Raw genomic sequence first — 17,392 nt, 5'->3', positions numbered from 1 at the left:
TTTATTTTAAATAAAACAAATTTAGTTTACTTAATTATCTTAAGACTTCGCTAGTTTTGTATGCCGTATTGTCCAGCACAGGAAAAATTTATATGATCCTGAAGTTAGCAGACAATTGACAATTTTCGGATTTTTTTTTAAACAAATCAGTTACAAAAAAAAAAATAAAAAAAAAAAAAAAAAAACTATGCACAAGTAGAAAATTTAAAAAACCATAGGTGCAGTTTTTTCAAATATTTTTTTTTTTATAATTTATCATTTTTTAAAAGATCAAAAAATTATTAAACGTCGGCTAACTTATGATACTGAAGTTAGCCGACGTCTAATAATTTTCGGACTTATTTTTAGACGGTAAGTTATAAAAAAAAATATTTAAAAAAATTGCACCTATAGTTTTTTAAGTTTCCTACTTTTGCATATTTAAAATTTTTTTTTTTTCTTCAAATTTAATTGTTAAAAAAAAACCTAAAAATTTTCAATTGTCTGCTAACTTCAAGATCATGCTAACTTCAGTATCGTAAAATTAATGAGTGTGAATGTAGCAAACATCAGAAAAATTTAAAATTATAAATAAATAGAGTAAATAATTATAAGAATTATATTTATAAAAATTACACTTATTAATTTCAAAATTTTTTAAATGTGCATTTTTTAAAAATTTTATTTTATTAATTATTTACTCTATTTATTTATAATTTAAAATTTGTCTGATTTCTGCTATATTCACACTCATAAAAATTTTTGTTTATTTGATAAAGAAAAAAAACAATAATAATGATAATTGATAATGCAGAATGTACTTAACGATTAACTTGTATTGTAAAAATCATAGTTTTTATTAAATTAAACAAGATAAATACGATAAGCGGGTACTTGTTTTGTTATATAAGATAATAATTTATAGTTGAATGAATTTTAAAAATATGATGATGACAGTTGTGTTGAATAATTCAGACACGGTATACATTAAACTTTTTTTTCAAAGCAAAATTATTTAAAATGTCTGAAGGAATCGTTGTTGTTGGATCTTGCATGATAGATTTTACCAGGTAAATGATACAATTATTAAAAAAAATTATAATCCGAATAAAAATTTTAATAATAATTATATATACTTTTTATAGTTATGTTCCACGTCTTCCTAAACCTGGAGAAACTTTGGTCGGCATGGAGTTCAAAAGAACTGTTGGAGGAAAAGGAGCTAATCAGTGTGTTTCTGCTGCCAAACTTGGAGCCTCGACCACTTTAATTGCTTCTGTATATTCTTTTAATATATATTTATCCATAAAACAATTTACTATTTTAAGGGGGACCACTAGTGTGAAATTTTGAAAAATCAATTCATTTCTTTTTTTTTTTTTTTTGTATATTTTGATGGTCTATATCTTCAAAACTAACATACTCGAATTTCAAGTTCATATCAAATAGTTGTTCTGAGTTACAGCCACCTGAAGAGCTGCCGCTTATCGGGTTTCGAAAATGCATTTTTCAAAATTGCTGCATCTATAACTTGAAAACAAATCATCCGATCGATTCGATTTGAATTGCAGTTTCATTTATATATGTTTCTACGTACCATGAACCTCCAGTTTTCCGATCGAATCAAAAATGTAATTTTGGCAGGCCAAAAATCATCAAATTTTCGCGCAAAATTTTAATTTTTTTTTTAAAAACTTCGATATTATGTTAAATTTTAATTTTTTTCTTAGCCCGAGGGTCATAGTACGGGAAATACTCCTAGTTTAATAAACTTTTTGGGTTTTTGATTTCATGCACTGTGAAGGTCGCTATCACTACTGCAGTGGGGGGATTTTTTTTTATCGTTGAGAGATTGTAGATCACTCGCTAAATTTTGAATTTTTTGGTCCAAAAATTTTATCTTGCATTCATTATATATCCACAAATATATCCTTAAAACATTTCATGCAATAGTTTTCTTTAAAAAAATTCCCAAAAATCATCGCTTTTTCAGGTGGTTATATTAGTGGTCCACCTTAATAAACTTTTATTAATTATTATAATGATATTTTTTACCAATAGCTGGGTTCAGATATCTTTGGAGAAGAATATCTTCAGATACTTAAATCATTTAATATCAATACAAATTTTCTAAAAATAAGAAAGGATGTCAGTAGTGGAGTTGCTCAAATTATGGTTGCTAATAACGGTAATTTACTTAATTTTTATATGTAATTACGTTATCATACGTAATAAAACACATATGTGTAATAATATTATTCATTAAAAATATTTTTTCCTTCTAATCAATATTTCAATGCTGGCAAAAAAAATCGAGTCGTGGGACAAAAAAATTTAATAAAATCGAAGGAAAAAGACCGCGGAAATTAATGATCTATTTTAATTTTTTAGGAGAGAATAGTATTGTAATAGTTCTCGGTGCAAATGCATTACTTTGTCCTGCAGACGTCGATGAAGCTGAAGGTGTTGTTAAAAATGCTGCCGTTCTCCTGACTCAGTTCGAAACTTCTTTAGATACTACTCTTCATGCTTTAAAACTTCATAAAGGCCGTGGTATTTCTTCACTTTTAAATTATATACAAACTCTTCTATCATTATTTCATATATTTAAATCTTACATCAGGAGTTTCAATAGTTAATGGAGCACCAGCTGTGGCTAATCCGGACTTGAATGTTTTAAAAACTAGTGATATATTTTGTGTAAATGAGATTGAGGTAATATTTAATGATGATCAGGATTATTGATTATTTTTAAAAATAACTACTTAATAAGAGGTCTTTTTTTTCAATAGACCGAGATTATGACAGGAATTGAGCCACTGACGCTGGATAATGCACAAGAAGCTTTAGATAAATTATTTAAATTAGGTTGCAATACTGTAATAATTACTCTAGGTGCTGGAGGTGCTGTTTTTGCATCTCGTAATGATCCAAAAATGATACATGTTCCTGTTGAAAAAGTTAAACCTGTTGATACAACAGTGAGTTTAAATTTTTTGTTTTTATTTTTTTAAATTTTCAATATAAAAAATTATACTTTAAATTATTAGGGGGCTGGAGACGCATTTTTAGGTGCCTTAGCATATTTTATTGCCTATCATCCGAAATTAACATTAAAAAACCAAATTGAGCGAGCTTGTCAAGTTGCTAAAAAAAGTGTTACGAAAGCTGGTACTCAGCCTAGTTTTCCAATAAAAGATGAACTGTCGAAAGAATTATTTTTATAGAATAAGTTTGTAATTTATATTAAATGATAATATATACATTCATATAATTGCAGATTGTTATTATAATTCATTTTTTTTTCGCCAAACGTTCTTTCCTTTTCTTCACATGTTTTTTTACTTTAACTTTTCGCTTTTCTGCTTGCATGTCTTTTACTTTCTTCTTTCGAGCCTAGAATAAAAATTAAGAAATAAAATATTACTTTAATAATTAAAGTCTTAAATATTTTATTAATATTTAGTATTCTTAAGGTAGTAGTCTGGTAACTCGCGCCGTTTTTCATGCTTTTTTTTAGTGACCTTTTTTTCAGAAGGAACAAACGAAAAGTTTTGCATTTTTAGTATATTTTTATTTACATCTTAGAGTAACAAAAAAAATTTTTTTTAGGAATTTAAATAATTTATTGATATTATCGCTTGAAGTTGAGGCCTCAAAAAAAAAGCACGTGGGTGGCCCCGGTGATATTGACTCTTGAAAACATCCGGGATTAAAAATTCTTGATTAGTCTTAATCTATAGACATGTAATTCTCGCAGGTACTAGAATTATGAAATTTTATTGAAAAATAACAAAATGGTGGACTTTGAAAAAAACAAGTCATTTTTTTTTCTCATAAAAAGGGTTGTAAACGGAAAGTTAGGGGTGAAAAAAATAAATCCTAATGCCGATGAAAACTACAAGTGTGTAGAATAACCAGTTTTAGTTTCAGACCAATAGGTGGAACAGAAAAAAGGTAGGACCCGGGCCGACCGTAAAAACGTTGTTCCTAGTTAAACGCGTTTAAAGTCTCAGTAATCTTCGGCGCGCAACTATGAGGCACTCTCGAAAACTCGTTGTAACTCCGTTCCTATTTGAAATTTTCAGGGTATATTCTTAATATATTGTACTTTCGAATTAAGCAAAAAAAACATTTTCGATTTTTTCAATCTGAGTTACCAGATTACTACCTTAAAATAGCAAACTGTACTTTACCTTTTTTTCTTCAGGTGTTTCATCTTTTCGTCTTTTAAATTCATCATTCGCATCAGCATTATCATCATTTTCATCTTCATCATTAGAACTTTCATCATCAGAAGTTTCTTCTGAATTATCTGATTCTTCGTTACAATCAGGAATTTCATCATTACTTGATTCTTCATTTTTATTTTTATCCTCAAGAATTTTTGGAATTTTGGCAGTTTGAAGATCGGATTTCAATCCAACTAATGTCTTATAAATTAAATCATTTTTTCCGGATTTCGCAAGATCAATATCACGTTCAATATCAACGACTTGGTTAAGATTTTGGGGAATATAAGCTTGTTTAAAAACTTCATCCTCAATAATTTTTGTAGGATCAATAAATTCTTGATTATTTAAAACGCTTTCGGCTACGGCGTCTAAATAATCATCCATGTTATCTTCAGTAACTGTAAGATCAGTTATAAATTCAAATAATTGTTGAACAGTCATCACAGCTACGTCACTTTTTCGGAAGAATTCTGTGATGTTTGCAATATCTTTTCTTAAAAATTCAAAAGCCATAGGATGATCGTGTTCAACTGCTTGAGAAACATCAATTACAACAATTGAATCATTGAAATATAATAAATTATATTCACTTAAATCAGCATGAACAAGTCGAGATTTATTGTACATTCGCCACATCATTTCAATGCATTCTCTATAAAGTTTTCTTGGTTTTGATGATTTTAATACAGCATCTTTAAGTTTTGGTGCTGGCCAACGATCAGTTCCAATAAAGTCCATGAGAAGTACATTGCCACGTAAATAAATAGGATTTGGTGCTGATATTCCATTTTTAATTAATCTTGTTAAATTTCTAAATTCTTTTTCTGCCCACATTTGTACCATTTTTCGTGGATTTCGACGACAATATCCATGACGAAATCTAAATTCACCAGTAACATATTTATCTCGATCTTTAAATTGAAGAATAGACGTTTTGTAAATTTTAATAGCTAATTCAATGCCTGTTTTTGATTGACCCCAATAAACATTAGCTTCTTTTCCCGTAGAAATACAACCATCAATTAAATTTATAAACCCATGATTCAACATTTTAAATAAAATCAACCGAGTTCTGGGATCTAAAACTTGTTCAACTGTAGCACGATCATGTTTATCCTTATTTCTGATACGTTGATTATCTATTTTTTTATTTGTTTCATTGAGAACATTTGCTGCACCATGTGGCAATGATAGTCCTTCATATTTTTCAACATTTATTTTATTTGCGTACCGACGAAGTAGTTTATCTATTGGCTGATAGCTTGTTATTTTATTTGAAACTCCTTGACTATTTCTACTTTGATTTGAATTCTTTATTTGACCTTTTTGACCATCCTCATCATAATCAACATCCCAATCATCATCGTTTATATCGTCAGCTTCATCGAACGTTTCTAGATCTTCTTCTGTGATGTCTAATTTTGATATATTAGCAGTCACATTAAATGGTTTTCCATTTGTATTATCCAACCTAAAGAAAAATACATTGAAAATTATTATTTATTGTTCGATTGCATCATAAGACATAACGAAAACGATTCGTTTTAAAATATAACAACTTACATTATCGTGTCCTCTTCAGCATCACTAAACTGTCCTTCAACAATTTCAGTATCCATTTCTTAAAAATTAAATTATTAATCAATTACAATAAATTAAATATACATGCGAATATATATTATTGTTGAAATTTAATATGTAACACTCGAAATGCTTGGGGAAGTCTGACAATAATCACAAAACCACGTTTTTGTAAAATTATATTGTTATCCCAACAAATGATTGAACTTCGGGTGTCGTCGGTTTTCACTCCCACTCTGGATGTTCTGTGCTAAATATTTTCCCACTTTTCTTTGCGCATGTGCAGTTTATAAATATTCGGTAGTGGGGGAGATTTCCGAGTTCTCTGGCGAATACTCATCTATACTCAAAATTTCTTTACTCAAGCACAAAGACGACATCTATACTCAGTGACAACTATATTCAATGACAACTGTACTCCACTAAATTTTTGTAAACATCTCATCTATATTATGTTTACTCAAAGTCCTCTATATTCAAAGACATCTTTACTCAATAATCCACAGATAAAAAAGACTGTCGATAATGAAGTAATTCATAGATAAGACTATTCGGAAAGTCGATAACGAAGAAAATTAAAAAAGTCCCTGATAGCCAAGTTGCCCGCAACTTGTCGACAATCTACTGCCGCAACCCAGATAGCCAGAGTTGTAGTATAACTAGTTGTACTTCAACAGTTAACATCAAGTCAAGTTAAACTTTGCGTTAACTATTTCATTTGTACTGTTATCCGCAAACTGCGCTCAATTCGCTCTTAAAGTTAACGTGAATCTATTGCCGGAATTCAACCATAAGTTTAGGTGGAAAAGTTGTATTGTAACTACAAATGTGAAGTTGCGGATGAATTATTGTTAGAAGTTGGCATTATTTTATTTTCTATACTTTGAATAGCAACTGTTAAAGTGAAGTTACATGTATTTTTACTCATTATTTAAGACATAAGGTATTTTATAAAAATAACGTCAAGTTGACATTTGCTACTAACCTAAAAAAAACTGCAGCTGAAATACTGTAAAGTTCAAAATTTGCAATAAATTATTTAAAAAACAAAAAAATATACATTGTGTTTTGAAATTTGTTCTATGTAGATTTGTACATAATTAAAATTAATTTATTATTAAATTAATAAATTAAAAAATTTATTATTTTTAAATCCAAGAATTGATTATTTATAAATAGTAATTTTTATAATGTGCTCATCAGGGTTGTAGTTGATTGATTCAAAAAATTATGTTAATTTATGACATGCATGTAAATTAATCGCTATGTAGCAAAAAGAGTAGAAAAAACAATGAACTATCAACAAACAACAATTTAATGTAATCGTAAGTAAGTATTCAATTATTTTCTTAGTAATTATGACAATATGAAAAATTGAGTATACATATATCAAAAGTATAATATTTTATTTTTTTAGTATCATACAATTGTCAACATAATCATTACATATTGTATGATCATACGTCGACGTGAAGACCTGTGATTTTCCTCCATCGAGGTAGTATTTTTTTATCTTAAGTAATATTAATATCCCTATAGTTTTATTAGTTAATCTTTTTTTATTTTTAGCTGTGATGCTTAAGAGTTACTCAAATTATTCCTTGGCTGTTTACGTAATAAATTTTTGAAAAGCACTTACGGCAGCGTGTGCTCGAGTAAATAAAAGTGCAGATAGCTCGGGTGAAGAAACGGTGGATCAAGACGGTAAAGAAAATGGAAGTCAGTCGAGAAGTGAAAAGAAAAACGGGAAGAAGAAAGGCAAAAGAATTACTTTAAAAAATGTTCATTTATATTCCAAAAGTGCTGATCAGCCTGTGATTGATTCATCTGTCACTGAGTGATAATAATTTTTATTTCTTATTGTTTATCATGAAACTTAATTGTATCGTTTTCTTTTTATAATATCACTAGTTATTTATTGTTTATTATCGTTGTGTAGGTTTGAAAACCATAAGTAATTGACGTACTGTAAGTTGGTTAATGTGCTCTAATTTATCAATAAAAGAAAATTTAAAATTATAATTTTTTTATATAATTTAAAAATATTTGATAAATTTACATCTTGGAGTCTCGTTTTAACAGTATCGCCATCTACCGCCTACTTTTTTGTGGTTGGTAAGATAGGGAATTTTTTTACCAGTCTACATTACCGATGTACGGTTTTTTGGTAAGTAACCGAAAATTTTTTTTGGCTTGTGACATAAACGAAAGTTTCTCTGAAGTTTGTGTTAACTCTTTAACATCAACTCTTACACGCAACTTAGTGTCCGATTCCGGCAATAGATTTACGCAAAGTTTTTCTTCTAACTTGACGTTAACTTTCGATCAGGTGTGCTATCTGGGTTTGTGTACGAAATTGTAACAGGGTAAAATAGATTCCAATGACTATTTAATTATTTCTAAAATTGGATTTGTCCACGGTCGATAACGGGTCCTAATTATAACCCGGTTTATTGAATTGAGTGCTCTTAAAAAAATAGATTTCTGATTAATTTTAAGAGCTTGACATTAAAATGAAAATAACTTGAAAACAACGCTGAATTTCGAAAAACTTTATTCTTAATAATTTGTAATGAATAAAATTATCTACAAAAAAGTTTCTATGACATTTTGTAATAAGACTGATAGTTTCGCCAGAAACTGAAATGATCTCAAAATTTACTATAAATTTGACTTGAAGCTTAAATAACTTTTGAACAGTGGGATTTATCAAAAAATGATAAGACGTTTTTTTTGTAGAGCGTTCAATTTAATACAAAAACATTTGTTGTGCATTAAAATCCGTTGATTGGTTTATGAGCTGGAAAATTCTAAAAAAAAAAAAATTTTTTCCCGTGTTATTTAAATGGAAAATAGAAAAATAGATTGAGACAAACCTTAATATCATTATTAAGAGCTCGGAATGGTACCAAAATTTTTATTTTTTGTTATACTTTCAATTTTTGGATACCATAAAAAAAAATTGTTTTTTTTTTTTTTAAACACCCTAGTGAATATGCACTGATTTGCAGCACTTTCCACTGATTCATTTCAACAGAGCAGCGAAACTATCAGACTTATCACAAAATGTTAAAAAATCTTTTTTGTAGACAATTTTATTTCCTACAAATTATCTCAGATAAAATTTTTTTAAATTCCGCATTGTTTTATAGTTATTACCATTTTAATATCAAGATCTTTAAAAAAATATAGTATTCGGATCAATTGGAAGATCTTGATATTGAAATGATAATAACTAGAAAACAATGCGGAATTTCAAAAAATTTCATTTGAGATAATTTGTAGGAAATAAAATTGTCTACAAAAAAGATTTTTTAACATTTTGTGATAAGTCTGATAGTTTCGATGGAAGAGTAAAAAGATCTTGATATTTACTATAAATTTGACTTCAATCTCAAATAACTTTTAAACAGATGGATTTATCAAAAAATCATGAGTCCTTTTTCATTGAACATTAAATTTTCTAGTAAAATATATCCTGGGCTTATTTGTATAATAAGCCATTATCGAGGTATACAATTACGAACTTAAAAAATTTTTTTCCCATGTTATTCAAATGGGAAATAAAAAATCACAATCAGCGAGTACTTAATATTAATGCTAAGGGCTCCAATTTTAACTGGTGACTTCTTTTACCCTATTGAAACTTCTGAGTCTGTGTCCTTGATAAAAAAAATAGTTGATTTTTTTGAATCAGTCTATTTTTTATATATAATTTAAGACTTAAATTGACATGTTGAGAGTAATGCACTACCTCAAACGCAAAAAAAATTAATTTAAATTGTTCTTAAAAATATTTAAAATTCTCACTTGACTATGTTATCAATTGAATATTCATTTACATTACTTTTATCAACTACTCTATTCAGTACAACTACTTCTGTACTCTACTATTTCCATTTGGCATACTTCACTTCATCAATAATCGCCACGTTCACATCTAACCATTCGTGCTCATCAGCGCCTTTGTAGTTGGTTTCAGAACTATAATTTTCCAGCTTATCGTGAACACTTTGGAAAGTGAAGCCCCATATGAGAGAGTGCTCCTTATGTACACTCGTTGTCATTAATGCCTGGTCCCCCAGGCTATAGAATCTTAGCCATGCAGGGGGCCAGGCATTAATGACAACGAGTGTACAACCTCTACCCTCCATACTGGGACCACTATAATTGACTTTAAATTCTACTTATCGGCATTAAAGTATTCAATTTTTACCACGAGATGACACTAGACTCCTGTTTTTGAACATAAGATTTTATTCTGTTCTACTCGTACATTGTGTGAATTCCACGTGCTCCAAAAATCTATTTAAATATTTTTAAGACATTGTCATTGTCATTTTTAATAATAAAATTAATTCATGTAACATAATCATAAAGAAAAGATATTGCTCATCTATCATTTATATATTTTTATCTTTTGTCAATCAGTTGGAGCAGCTTTATTGAGGTTATTTATAAATTTTTTTTCTATACGAAATCGTTATTACGCATTTATCAGAATGGTAAGAAATTAGATTATTAATAATTTACAATTATTGAATTGGTTTATATCAAATTTGAAATATAAATTTATTGTTTTAGTCGGTTGTTTTAAAAAAAGGAATATCAAAGCAAAAGAAAATGCTTCATCCAAACAGTAGAAAAGTAACAGCTATTGTTAAAAAAAGCAAAAAGTTTGTTTTATTTTGAATCATTATTTATTATTTATTTTTTTTTATTATATTTAATAATTCTTATTACTAAGATAAATTAACATGATCCTGAAGTTAGCAGGCAATCAACAATTTTCGAATTTTTTTTCAACAAATCAATTACGAAAAAAAAAAAAAATTAAAAATATGCGCATGTAGAAAATTAAAAAATCTACAGGTGCAAATTTTTTAATATTTTTTTTTTTATAATTTAACGTTTTTAAAAAAATTCGAAAATTATTAGACGTCGGCTAACTTCAGTATCATAAATTAACTTTGTTTTGTTTTTAATTATTTAAAGAATAGAGAAGAGAGAACAATCAAAACAAACAGGTTTAATGAAACAAAATTTAATTAGAGAAAAAATGTTGTGGTTAAAAGAACACATGAAGCCTCAAATATGTCCATATACATCTGAATTAACAGGTGAATTACTTGAAAAGTACGTCAAATTTTAATTAAAATATTAAATCAACAAACTGATGAATTCTATTCATTAAGTAATTGATATATTTAATTGTAGATATATTGCAAGACATGACGAAGAACTTAAAGGAATAGCAGATAAGAATAAAGTTCGTAATAAGAAGAATCGAAGCAATGCAAGTCGTAAAGATATTTTACGAATGAGTAAAGAAAGAGATTCAGATGAATATGACGGTTGTGGAATAGGTAAATTATCATTTATAAAAAATAAAAAAGTTTCACAAAATTTTTTTTCTATAAATTTATGAAATTATTACTATTATTTTAATTTGATTGAATAAAATTTAATTTCACTTACAGAAATACCCAATATCCTGAATTCAACTCAGTGCGAAATGTTGCGCAAGTGGGACGGAGACGTGCGTTACCTTCCAAATTTTGTATTTCGGCGATTTGGCAGACGACATGTCGAGCAATACAAAAAAATTTTAATGACTAATGCACCTGTTGATGAAAAATTACCGATTCAAAAGGACAAAGAAAATAATAAAATTAAAAATGATGTTAAAGAAAAAACAGAAATGGATATTGATTAAATATTTTTTAAAAAATAATTATATCAAAAACATAATAACGTATTTGTGTATCCGTAATTAGGGAAAAAAAAATTATTTTACGACAAAAAAAAAGTTTGATTACAGGAGAAAATTAAATAATTAAATGGATAAACGTGGCCTAACGACATGGTTATTTTTTAATATGAAGAGAAGATTGACGAATATAAGAAGGAAGATAGAACAGGTCGTTGGGTCCTCAAGTGAAACTCATGATATATCTGAGAAGAAATTTGAAATACCTGTCGGCAAATGATCACAAGTAGTTACTATACGGCTCTCATTGAAGACGAAGAGATTTTGCGGTGGGAGATGAAGAAGCCGGGGGCTAAATGTAACCCGTACGTTCCACTGACCCAAATCCCCAAATCATGACTTTATACAAGAGTTCCCATATACTAAGGTTTTCCCTTTCACGTTTATACAGCAATGAGGTTTTTACCTTGCCTCAGCCTTAAGTTTATTGTATAATAAATATATACATTAAAATTTTTTTTAAGATTCCTCAGTGTCGTGCTGGTAATAAGTATAATTTTTTCGACATTCTGGTTCCTATCGAAATATTTACAATACTTATTACTGAATTTTGTTCAACTTTAATTATTATTTTTTTTATATGTCTTTTATTTCTTATTATTTTTTCTTTTCTTATATCTTTTCACAGTTTATTTTAGTGATTAGTACATCTATGTAAGTAATTAAAATAATAAAAAGCTTTAATAGAAAATTATTAATAAAAATGTTATAAATATATTATCAAGAAAGGATAAACAATAATAAAACGCGATAATCGCATTAACAAGTGTTAAAATAGTCTTACTGTTAATCTAGGGCGCACTAATGCCAGTAACGACCTATCGATGACGTATAGGTCGTGTAAGAATTTCTCTGTGCCCCAGGAGAACACGATAAATGGTACATGTATATGAGAATAAGGAGTGAGAGCCGGAGGGGAGGATATCGAATAGTGAAAGTTAGCGATGCTGAGTGAGAAAGAAAGAAAAAGAGAAAAAAATACATATGTATATATACATATACTTATTTTAAATTGACCGTAATTCAACTTATATCTTGCTAGAATATATAGTCGAGGGATCAAAATTTTTTTATATAATGGATACAAAACAAATACAATATCTCACCTTACTGTCGTATTCCGTTTTATAATTTAAAAAAAAAAGTCTATGTCGCGTGGGATTTTATTATATAGTTATTATATACCTTAACCGTAATAATTTGTCTTGCGTGAGCATGTTAGGTTGTTACAGTACTCACGCATTGTCGCGAGACAATAAAAACGTGAAGAGGGCAAAAGTTCGAGCAACTATTTGCTCGGAAGTCATGAGTATTACGTCTAGCTTTATATTAACGTTGCTAATTATATAAATAAAATATTAAATTTTATACGAAGAAACGAAAACTATCGTATACGGAGCTTTAAACGTCGCGTGCCATAAGTACATCATCAGGTGTATAGCTATGATGGACCAGTTGGTATAGTCTTGCACGATTGCAATTACCTTTGCCTATGGGGGAATCTCTTTTGCTATATAACCTTGCGGTTTTCTGTAATTCACGATGATGCTATGGGTCTGTGGTAGACATAGCTTAGCTTGCTGGTATAAAATATGGGATATTATTGAGTTGGAAGCTGTTTCGCGCATTGAGATAATAGTATTGTGGTGGTGATTTGGCGAATTTTATATCTTTTTAAATGATGATTACTTGTTTATTGGATTGCTCACTTGTCAAGGTGTTAGACATAAAATAACTGTGATAGAAGAAAGCTATCAACAATCAGTAAGTAAATAAAATATATGCTGAAACTACTGGTCTATGATGTTTTTATGATAACTTTCATGTTCATGGATATTATATTTATGGATGTTATGCGATTTTGATGGTTGAATACGGCGGGAGAACACGAAAGTTTAAAAAAAAAAACTTTTTGATGGAAGAAAGTAGCAGCTTATTATATTGCATTATATTGAACATCATGAAATATCGAGCGTGAAAATGTAAATTTTCATAAATGCGCGCACGATGTGACCGGTAGTTATGAGCTACAGTATAAAGAAAGCATTTGAACGCGTTGAGTGGGAAAAACCGGAAGCGCTCGAGTATTACGGTTACGCCTTCTTGCGTCATAAAATTTATTAATTTCCTTTCTTTTTCTTCTGTTATTTAAATTAAAACAACAAAATAACCTTCTTTAATTATTTATGGGTCAAAGCATTAACTTTGTATCTGATTTTATTAAAGTAGTATTCTAATCATTATAAAATGAAAGAAAAAAAAAAGAAAAAATGAGATCGCCCACGAGTTAAGTAAAAATTTTCGTAGAACCGGTGCATGGATCAGTGTAAGTTATAAAGAGTCGTGTGAAATCGTAAAAGTTGATGTCTATAGATGTATTTGAAGGAAAATCGTCGTGGATGATTATACGTGGGTTAGAAAGTGCAAGAGCCAGATATGTCTCTAATGACATCAAGTTGTAATTATATGTATACCCATAGTATTAATAAAAACATATACTTTTTTATTTTTAGTGTTCAACATTTCAAATATTCAAAAAAAATATTTTTATTTTATATCATAGACAAAATAAGTCAGTAGGAAAATATTCATAGCCATTCAAAGTTGAAATATAATTAAATTTGTATAGAGAGTTTTATTGCTAGATTTGTTTCTTAACGGGGACCACTAGAGTGAGATATTGAAAAACCAATTTTTTTTTGCATATTTCAATAGTCTATACCTTTAAAAATAACATACTCAAATTTCAAGTTCATATCAAATAGTTGTTCTGAGTTACAGTCATCTGAAGAGCTGCCGCTTATCAGTTTTCGAAAATACATTTTTCAAAATTGTTGCATCCATAACTCGAAAACAAATCATCCGATCGATTCAATTTGAATTGCAGTTTCTTTTATATATGTTTCTACGTATCATGAACCTCAAGTTTTTCGATTGAATAAAAAATGTAATTTTGGGAGGCCACAAATCATCAAGTTTTCGCGCAAAATTTGAAATTTTTTTTAAAAACTTCGCCATTTCGTTAAATTAAAATTTTTTTCTTAGCCCGAAGGTCTTGGTACGGGAAATACACAGAAAAAAATAATTTCTTGGCGCAAGAAATATTTTGTATTATGAATTGAAGACAAAAATTTTTCTTGGCTCAAGAATTTTTTTCTCGCCTAAAAAATTTTTTTCTTGTTCCGAAATAATTTTTTCTTACCCCAAGAAAAATTTTGCTTTCACTTTATAATACAGAAAAATTTCTTGGGTCAAGTAAAAATTTTTTGCGCTAAGAAATCCTTTTTTTCTGTGTACCTTCTAGTTTAATCAACTTTTTGGTTTTTTTAATTTCATGCACTGTCAAGGTTGCTATCACGGCAGTGGGGGTACTTTTTTTTTGCGTTGAGAGATTGTGAATAACTCGCGGAATTTTGAATTTTTGGTCCAAAAATTTTATCTTGTATTTATTATATATCTACGAATATATCTTTAAAACATTAAAACATTCAATGCAGTAGTTTTCTTTAAAAAAATTCCCAAAAATCATCGTTTTGTCAGGCGATCACACTATAGTGGTCCCCCTTAAGGCAACTTTTCTACTAAAATAGAAATATTAGATCAAATTAAAACTTGCGAGGAGTTAAATATGCGGAGGCCATTTATACTTTTATTAGTTCGATTAATTTTTTTTTATTGTATTTACAAACATATATTGAAAATTAATATGAATATGTAAGACACAAATTCAATTGAAAAGTTTAGCATAATCGCCTAAAACGTTTTTGTAAATGTCAGCCCAGAAATCAATACGTTCTTTCAGAATTGATTTTTTCATCGTAAGATCATTACCGATATTCAAGTAGTTCCCATCGGCACCCATAGGTTCCCATTGAACTTTTGCTACGTCCATAGTGATTGAAGGATTCCTAAGAAAAAGAAAAACATTCAAATTTATGATTTATTTAAAATTACTCAAACTATTTGTCCTTACCCTTCTTTAGCGAAACTTGTCCACATTTCAAGAATTTCATTTGTTTTTTGTTCTTCTGCAGACTCAGGTTGTGGCTTATGTTTAAGGGCATTTGAATAAAATTCATACGTCATTTCATCACCATGCATAGCTCCTAAAAAATGTTTATATCGAATGAATAATTTTATCAAGTGTTTATTATAAAGTTTATGAAATCTTACCATCTTGTATTTCGAAAAATGTTTTCATCATTCCAAAAGGTGATCGAAAGGTAAAAAAATATTCATAAATAGGTGCCGAGTTTCTTGAACTCATAATTTTTCCACTTAGTGCAGAACCACAAATGAAGTATACATCAGACAACAAATTAGTGAGTTCCATCGCAGCTTCACTATCGATAGGTTTTCCAGTGAAGTAAAACTTTTTAATGGAATCACCAATCACTTGTCTTTTAGTTGGATCAGTAATATTTAGATCTTTAGGTATAAATAGATCGAAATGATTGGCGAAATCATCAGCAACTGGTAGCACCACTAGAATAATTTTTAATATTTATAACTTATAAATCAAGTATATTCAATTAAATAAATAATAAATTACTGGGTGTGAAAAGGCCTGCTTCATCAGCAGTAAGGCCAGTTATTGAAGGAACATCAGCAATTTTTCCAGATTTCAATAATTCCCATGGATCAGCTGGTAAAAATTTGTTTTGTCCATGATTAGCTTCAACTGATGGTACGAAAACATGCATATCACCACTAAAAAAATTCTGAAATAAATTGTATTTTTTAATTTCATTATCGTAATATGATAACCATAAATATTTAAGTATTTTTCGTACTTTGTCTTGGGCAAGTTGATTAGAAGCTATTGCTAATTCTTTTGTCGGAATTTCCGCTAATTTTTGCACCAATTCTGCTGTAGAAGCAGCTTTGATTCCAAATTTATCAGCAAGTTGCATGACATTTTCTTTTGGAGTATAAGAAAAAGCCCAAGGGTTAACTGCTGAGCCACTTTGCATAATTGCACGTTTGAATAAACCTTGTGACATAGGAGATATTATATGATACTGGACCGAGGCACCACCAGAACTTGTACCGAATATAGTCACTCTATCAGGACAACCACCAAAGTTAACGATGTTATCTCTTACCCACTTCAGAGCTAGTACCTGGTCTTTCAAACCGGCATTTCCAGGTGCATTATCATCGAGAGTATTAAGAAATCCTATATAGGAATATTGAATAATTAATTGAGATGTATTTTAAAATTACAGTCTGATTTAAAAAAGTAATTTAATTATTTACCAACAGCGCCTAAACGAAAGTTCATCGTAACAAGTATAACATCTTTTTCAATTAAAAAATCGGGCCCATAAAGATCATCATTACCAGATCCACTATTAAAACCACCGGGATGAAACCATACCATTACTGCTCGTTTAGCATCTTTATTTAAATCCGGTGTATAAACGTTTATAAAAAGACAATCATCATCACCAACTAGCTCTCGACGAACCATACAATAAAAAACACAAGTTGCACCATGACTTGTAGCATCTCTTACTTCATTCCAGCCATCTGCTGGCTGTGAAATCTTGAAATCGAGTTATTTTCATTTATCATTCAAAAGTTTTGGAATTTTTATGCAATATTAAAAAAAAATACATACTTGGAATTTATTAGGTCCAATATTGGGTTTGGCATACGGTATACCCTTAAAACTATACATGGGCATTCCATGATATACCGTTGTAGATTTTAAACCCTTCAATGTTCCTTGAGGAATATTCAAAAGAACTTCTTCTTGGGCAGAAAATTCAAATATAACACAAAACACAATCAGATTTATTAGCCACATAATGAAAAAATAAAA

At 29.0% G+C, this 17,392-nt stretch overlaps 4 protein-coding genes and 1 long non-coding RNA gene across 5 annotated transcripts; 3 read left to right on the top strand and 2 right to left on the bottom strand.

Moving 5' to 3' along the window:
- The first annotated feature begins 755 nt into the window (after positions 1 to 755).
- On the top strand, positions 756 to 3,206 carry LOC130675569 (ribokinase-like). The gene is made up of 7 exons (XM_057481336.1): positions 756 to 1,049; positions 1,125 to 1,257; positions 2,041 to 2,167; positions 2,371 to 2,532; positions 2,603 to 2,694; positions 2,772 to 2,960; positions 3,030 to 3,206. Exons 1-7 carry the CDS (start codon positions 1,000 to 1,002, stop codon positions 3,204 to 3,206), a joined length of 930 nt encoding a protein of 309 aa, XP_057337319.1. The 5' UTR covers positions 756 to 999.
- A 33-nt stretch (positions 3,207 to 3,239) lies between these two features.
- Positions 3,240 to 6,009, bottom strand: LOC130675567 (serine/threonine-protein kinase rio1). Its single transcript, XM_057481334.1, has 3 exons — positions 5,778 to 6,009; positions 4,176 to 5,685; positions 3,240 to 3,375 (listed from the first exon to the last, which is right to left on the bottom strand). Exons 1-3 carry the CDS (start codon positions 5,831 to 5,833, stop codon positions 3,274 to 3,276), a joined length of 1,668 nt encoding a protein of 555 aa, XP_057337317.1. The 5' UTR covers positions 5,834 to 6,009; the 3' UTR covers positions 3,240 to 3,273.
- Positions 6,010 to 6,510: 501 nt separating this feature from the next.
- Positions 6,511 to 7,817, top strand: LOC130675571 (uncharacterized). Its single transcript, XR_008991313.1, has 3 exons — positions 6,511 to 7,124; positions 7,213 to 7,293; positions 7,365 to 7,817. It is a non-coding gene; the product is annotated as an uncharacterized LOC130675571 (long non-coding RNA).
- A 2,409-nt stretch (positions 7,818 to 10,226) lies between these two features.
- Positions 10,227 to 12,279, top strand: LOC130675570 (translation machinery-associated protein 16). Its single transcript, XM_057481337.1, has 5 exons — positions 10,227 to 10,300; positions 10,380 to 10,471; positions 10,791 to 10,931; positions 11,013 to 11,161; positions 11,276 to 12,279. Exons 1-5 carry the CDS (start codon positions 10,298 to 10,300, stop codon positions 11,509 to 11,511), a joined length of 621 nt encoding a protein of 206 aa, XP_057337320.1. The 5' UTR covers positions 10,227 to 10,297; the 3' UTR covers positions 11,512 to 12,279.
- A 2,924-nt stretch (positions 12,280 to 15,203) lies between these two features.
- LOC130675568 (esterase FE4-like) lies at positions 15,204 to 17,392 on the bottom strand. Its single transcript, XM_057481335.1, has 7 exons — positions 17,189 to 17,392; positions 16,825 to 17,113; positions 16,359 to 16,744; positions 16,118 to 16,286; positions 15,739 to 16,050; positions 15,539 to 15,671; positions 15,204 to 15,473 (listed from the first exon to the last, which is right to left on the bottom strand). Exons 1-7 carry the CDS (start codon positions 17,375 to 17,377, stop codon positions 15,293 to 15,295), a joined length of 1,659 nt encoding a protein of 552 aa, XP_057337318.1. The 5' UTR covers positions 17,378 to 17,392; the 3' UTR covers positions 15,204 to 15,292.

Source organism: Microplitis mediator, chromosome 10, assembly GCF_029852145.1.
Source record: "Microplitis mediator isolate UGA2020A chromosome 10, iyMicMedi2.1, whole genome shotgun sequence".
In the NCBI taxonomy this organism is placed as follows: domain Eukaryota; kingdom Metazoa; phylum Arthropoda; class Insecta; order Hymenoptera; family Braconidae; genus Microplitis; species Microplitis mediator.
This window is presented reverse-complemented; position numbering and strand designations above follow the sequence as displayed.

Bases quoted from the DNA above. Each gene is read 5' to 3' on its own strand.
- LOC130675569 (XM_057481336.1), top strand. From the start codon at position 1,000: ATGTCTGAAGGAATCGTTGTTGTTGGATCTTGCATGATAGATTTTACC. The intron at 1,050-1,124 runs GTAAATGATACA...TACTTTTTATAG, and splicing joins TGCATGATAGATTTTACCAG to TTATGTTCCACGTCTTCCTA. The intron at 2,533-2,602 runs GTATTTCTTCAC...ATCTTACATCAG, and splicing joins AAAACTTCATAAAGGCCGTG to GAGTTTCAATAGTTAATGGA.
- LOC130675567 (XM_057481334.1), bottom strand. From the start codon at position 5,833: ATGGATACTGAAATTGTTGAAGGACAGTTTAGTGATGCTGAAGAGGAC. The intron at 5,686-5,777 runs GTAAGTTGTTAT...ATTTTTCTTTAG, and splicing joins GCTGAAGAGGACACGATAAT to GTTGGATAATACAAATGGAA. The intron at 3,376-4,175 runs GTAAAGTACAGT...TTTTTATTCTAG, and splicing joins AAACACCTGAAGAAAAAAAG to GCTCGAAAGAAGAAAGTAAA.
- LOC130675570 (XM_057481337.1), top strand. The intron at 10,932-11,012 runs GTACGTCAAATT...ATTTAATTGTAG, and splicing joins ACAGGTGAATTACTTGAAAA to ATATATTGCAAGACATGACG. The intron at 11,162-11,275 runs GTAAATTATCAT...TTTCACTTACAG, and splicing joins ATATGACGGTTGTGGAATAG to AAATACCCAATATCCTGAAT.
- LOC130675568 (XM_057481335.1), bottom strand. From the start codon at position 17,377: ATGTGGCTAATAAATCTGATTGTGTTTTGTGTTATATTTGAATTTTCT. The intron at 16,051-16,117 runs GTAATTTATTAT...AAATTATTCTAG, and splicing joins AGCAGGCCTTTTCACACCCA to TGGTGCTACCAGTTGCTGAT. The intron at 15,672-15,738 runs GTAAGATTTCAT...AACATTTTTTAG, and splicing joins ATTTTTCGAAATACAAGATG to GAGCTATGCATGGTGATGAA.